The 5,585-nt window shown below is 41.2% G+C and overlaps 1 protein-coding gene across 1 annotated transcript; it reads right to left on the reverse strand.

The window, feature by feature from the left end:
- Positions 1–3,718: 3,718 nt before the first annotated feature.
- On the reverse strand, positions 3,719–5,585 carry gadd45aa (growth arrest and DNA-damage-inducible, alpha, a). Its single transcript, XM_041056016.1, has 4 exons — positions 5,417–5,585; positions 4,712–4,813; positions 4,294–4,516; positions 3,719–3,994 (listed from the first exon to the last, which is right to left on the reverse strand). Exons 1-4 carry the CDS (start codon positions 5,464–5,466, stop codon positions 3,881–3,883), a joined length of 489 nt encoding a protein of 162 aa, XP_040911950.1. The 5' UTR covers positions 5,467–5,585; the 3' UTR covers positions 3,719–3,880.

Consider the following 5,585-nt stretch of genomic DNA (forward strand, 5'->3'; position numbering starts at 1 on the left):
CCTCTCTGGTGGTATTCTTGTTATGCACAGACATGATACAGATTGCCAGGAAATTCTCTGTAAGCATGAATGCCCCTGAAGGCCACCAGAGCACAGCCTCGGCAGTAATCCCAGTTTGTCATTGTACAGCAATGTGAGAATCACGGGGGGGGGCATGTGGCCAGCGGCTGGCAGGTCAGCTTCACTGACCGTGTGCCTCACTGTGAAAATCTGTCCTGGCAGTTACAGTGTCAGTGTGTTGGAATGTGCTGATGTGGGGGAGAGGAAGGGGAGGGGGTGGGGGGGCCGGAGGGTGAGGATGGTGGGTGGAGAGTGTGGGCTGTTGGAGCGGACGACAGTGGCACCTCTGTTCCTCTGGTAGATCCAGCTGCTAATAGAAATATACAAAACGGATATTTGAGTATATTTTAACTGCATTTGCAGCCAGTAAATTCCCAGTGTCATGTCTTAGTCATATAGTACAATCACAAGATGTTGTGGAAAGTACAGTTTTTAGGTACTTTACTTGCACATTTCCAATTTATGCTACACTGTGCTTCAACATTATAAACTTGTCTCTCATCAAAAATAAAATGAGAGCCTCTGAGATTTCAGAAAATTATTATGTTTGTACTATTGCACAATAAGTTGTAAAAAATCCCCTGAAAGGAGTAAATATGGAAAAAAAGTCATTTGCTATACCTCGCTAACATTTGGTTGGAAATGCTTGGACATTTACCAAGTATTTTTATAGTATTGTTGCTGTTAAAGAATCTGGATGCTTCCTTCCTGCTTGCAGCTACAACTTGCAAACCTCAAGGTTAATTGCACCATAAAATGGAATGTGGCCTGTGTTTCCACATGGATGCACAGCTAAGGGTAGATTAATGAATTTCGTCAGTACATAGTCTAATAAAGCAGTCCCACAATGAATCCTATTTTCATGAAGGCTGCAATTCTGCTGCAAAATGGGTTGGACATAATATTGGAAACACCTCTCAGTGTGACACAGCACGATTCAACAGCACTGTAAACTGCAGCCGCTGCAATGAGCATTAAGTAGAATCAGCACCTTTCTAACACAGTTTCAATAAAAACTTAACATTGTGATATCCTTCACTGTTGTACTAGACTGTGTTGGTTTTAGCTAGCTGTAACTCATGGAAAAAAACAAAACAAACTGTTTATTTTATGGTTGATTTTCCTTTTATTCTGGAATATTGTGTTATCTTAACCTTATGTTTACTTTTTCGCTAACAGTGCACTGATTTCTGTGTGCTCCTAATCGCTGGCACAAAGAGTTAGTAGCACAGCTCCGTATACATCATACCCCTCACTTATCTTGTGCAGTGTCTGCCCCATTTGCACCACGTATGACAATTCAGTGTGTGCTGTGACTTACTAGATCATTAAATTCTTCTTTAGTTTACAAACATCAAGATAATACTTGTTGAAATTTTACCTACAGTTGATGCTGACATGCAGACCTCAGGCTTACACTTACATAAATCCTCCCCTTCTTTGATCTTAAAATAACCTTTTCCCTTTTCAATCACAACAATGACACATTACATCAGTTGGTGTCACACCCTGCCCTGTCATAAGCCCAGCAACCTTTCACACAGTGCCAAGTGATACCACGGGGCATGAGGTCATGAGCTGGTTTAAGTGCATTTTAATTATTTTCACATTATGCCAGAATATATCTGTGTTTATTTACAATACTGAAGATCCTTAAAGCTCTGGCATTACACAGATTGATTAGTACCAACATTTTCCTCAAACCTCATACAGTATATTTATTAAACCTGGTTATGTTTAATGTACTATGATAGTTATGGCAGGGAAATAGACAGTTTACGTGCATGTAGTTTGCCTTGAAATTAATAGAAATACATGCAGCTGAGGCTTCTGGGTAATGTAGTAAGTAGGGAGACCAGCCTGCTTAAGTGTCACTGGAGTGTGCTGAATCTGTACTAGGAATACAGGTCTGCTACCAACACTGTGCAGTCATCCATCCATCCATCCATCCATTTTTACGCTTGCTTATCCTGTTTATCCTGTTCTGGGTTTTGAGTTTCTGGTTCTCCTAAACTGTGTGGGCTGTGAGAGGAAACCAAAGCACCTGGAGAAAACCCATGCACCGGAAAAACATGCAAATGTACTGTGACTATAACAACGGAGTTATTTGAGTTAACTGTGCCAAATGATGACAGGTGCACCTTAAAAATTAATGATGGAACATTTGATAATCATTTTATAACTGATGTTATCTGGCTGAAGATTTTAAAGATTTTATAAAGATTTAGTCATTCTAAATGCTGTCACATGGTCTGTCTCACATGAAAAGCTGAACTGGGTTGGGCAACTCAAGGACAGCCTTTGCCTCCTCTCTTCTCGTGATCATGACTCTGCACTTTCAGAGGGGATTGCCCGCCTTACATCAACCCGGTCACGTCACCGAAATTCAAGTCCACAGAGATCACCTGTCTATGAGACACAGTTGGAAAAGGAGATACGGGGGTGGGGGTAGGGAGTGTTCAGACTGTCTTGCACAACAGACTGCATGCCAGTAGCTCCTTTTCAAATTTTTCCAAGTAGCTCCAGTCATGTGCTCTGCTGTAAACCACACCACATATTCTAGTCCCGAGGGCAGAGGGAGTTAGCGACACAAATAGCATGAAAACACCTGATGTAACCTCAGTCTGAATGATACATAACTCTTCTATTATGAATGTTCTTTGTAGTGCAATGTGTGAAATATAGACATTTCAAGTTCTTATTCCCTCTTCAACTGTGCAGCATGTGTAGACTGTCTCATGCTCTTCTCTTTTCTAGGAAGTCAGCTGATGAAAATGCAAACTAAACTGTCCAACAAATCACTGAGAATTGGTGAAAAGGGAACCTGTTTGGCTGAATGAACATGTTCCTGCTGACCGAGGCAGAAGCCTGTGCAGAGAGAGCGGTGAGGATTATTGTTCTCTTCAGCTCAGAGATGGCACTGAGGCCACAGAGGCCAACATGACCCCTGTGATCCGCACGTGACTCCTCTTTTACAACTGCTAAAGGTCAGAATTCAGCCCGGCTTTGTTAAAATTTCCAGAAATGAAAAAAAGAAAGAAAAACACAAGTAGTTCTGGCTCCAAAAATACTTTTTATTGACAGCAATACATGTGTGTGTTGTATTCAGATTTTGCAAATAGTTTAGGTAAAAAATGAAACATAAATACATTTAAATATCATTAGAAATAACTTAAAATTGTAACAAAAGAACTATTTTACTTGTGGCAAAAAACCAGCTGGCATAGGAAACACTAAATACACAGAATGTCTTCACTGGATGAGTAGCCCTTCCCTTTTTAAATTATGACAATAGCAACATCAACATTAACAATTTAAATCAAATAAGTGAAATTGCAAAAGGTCCAGTGTTTCAACAAGTGCTTTGTTTCTGCAGAGAGAGGCCGAGGCCTTGGTCCACTCAACAGCTCCATGTTCTGGTTTCTCCCCCCTTTTCTGACTCGTTACAGAGGCTTTACCAAACAAATACATGATATAATCCTTCTGTACAGTGTCCAGCTTCTCATTAAAAGCGTGCATGCTTTTTTTTTTCCACCTCATGACGATACAAGTGCCTCGCCATCCCCTCTTGGTTGCAAAGACTGACAGACGCAACTCCAAACAGTCTTGTCCAAAGTGGAAATCCATCCCCCTGCCTTTTTTTTCTCTTTTAAATACATCCCATGTCAACAGCAGGGTCTTTTTTTTTTCCTCCGAAATTTTCTTTCCCCATAAGCAGTGCTTTGGAATTTGATCTCTGGGTGGTAATATGTCCATCAGGGTTCACATCACTCTTCCTGTGCTGATAAAAGTCCTTTCACAGATTTTTGCAGCTAATAGTTCATCGTTCAGGCAGGTTGATGATAGGTACCCACTGATCCATACAGCGGCTCTCTCTGCAGAATCGGTTCACTTTGCTCAAAGCGGGGTCCTTCCACGATGTAGAATGTGGGCTCTGAAAATATGGATAAAAAGAAAATAAGGTATTTAAATGCATTTATATGGTTGCCACTGCACTAAGCCACAAATAACCCTGGTGATTTTGCAAGGTATTTCCTTCTACAGAAATTCCTCAGGAGTCATATGAGGGAGGAGTCATATACATGTTTACCAAATGCACAAGAACAAGTACTGACAAGTTCTTCCTTGAAAAAGAGTTTCAATCACATGCATCTCAGCATCTTGTATAAAATCACAACATGGCAAGATCCACGCAGCTATCAAACATATAGATTGATGAGAAAAGATACTTACAGTGACCAGGACACAGTGTAGGTCCATAGGTTCACCCCCACTCTGTTTTCCACCTCCTCCACCCAGGATTTCTGCCAGGCGCCTGGTGTTGTTGACTCTGAGGATGTTGATGTCATTCTCGCAGCAGAAAGCCTGAATGAGGGTAAAGTGGATCTGCAGGGCCACATCTTTCACATCTTCGTCATCCGTGGCCAGGATGCACAAAACCACATTATCAGGGTCTCTGAGGAGGGAAGGAAAACAAAACAGATGCTCTTAGACTTATTTACATTTCAAACAAAGCACAGTGTATGTGCTGCCAGAAATAAGTAAGTCAAGCAACGTCTACATATATGTTCGACTTTTTTTTCAGTGTTAAAGATAAGTAACTGACAGTAGGTCAGTAACTTAGTGTTAGCTGATATAACCTTGTACTTACACATTGAGTGATTTGGCAGCCTCGTACACACCGACTGTGATGCAGCCCTGTGGTAACGCAGAGGTGAGGACTTCTTCTAAAGCTTTCGCCACAGAATCCATTCTGAAACACAGAAAAATAATTTGGGGTTAACATCGTTAGAGCAACGGAAAAAAAAAAAATTTCCGACGTCCATTTTTCTGGCTAATGTTAGCTGGACTCCTAGCTAACCGGGCACAACTGACAGATACGCACCAGTTGGTTTCGACAAGTAAAAAAAAACCCAAACTGTTTCAAATGGGTTTTGCGGTTGTAATCCCTTTGACTGTTTTAAGAAAGTGAAAAAGCATATTTAAGATGGCCATGTCAAGTTTTCCGATACTTTTCTTCACCTACACCCCGGGTGCAGCGTTGTGTTAGCTAACCTAGTTACGGAGAGGTGAGGACCGAGTCACGACTTGGTCTCAACACGAGCAGTTAACCGATCGAGCTCCGTATTTTACTATCCTCAGCCATCTGTAAGGACGCTGTAGGTTAGTACTTATGACAGAAACCGCTTTGAAATTACCTTTATCATGCACTCGTCTATTTAATGCATGTAATTTCGCTGCACACAAGCAATAATATGGTACCAAAGATTAGTGAAGCAGGTTGACACCGGTAACGTGAAATATATGACTCGACGTTGTATCACAACATAAATGCAGTCATAATCCATATATTTACCTTTCTTGAGAATAATCTCCACTTAGTTCCTCAAATGTCATGTTGTACATAAAATCCAAATCCAACTTAGAGCAGAGGGAACAGTACTGGCGAGTGATCCCGGTATCTTCTCGACGTGACACACTTTTTATCTTTAGTCCACTATGCTGCAACTGAGAGATAAATCTGG

This window comes from Toxotes jaculatrix, chromosome 14, assembly GCF_017976425.1.
Source record: "Toxotes jaculatrix isolate fToxJac2 chromosome 14, fToxJac2.pri, whole genome shotgun sequence".
In the NCBI taxonomy this organism is placed as follows: Eukaryota; Metazoa; Chordata; class Actinopteri; family Toxotidae; genus Toxotes; species Toxotes jaculatrix.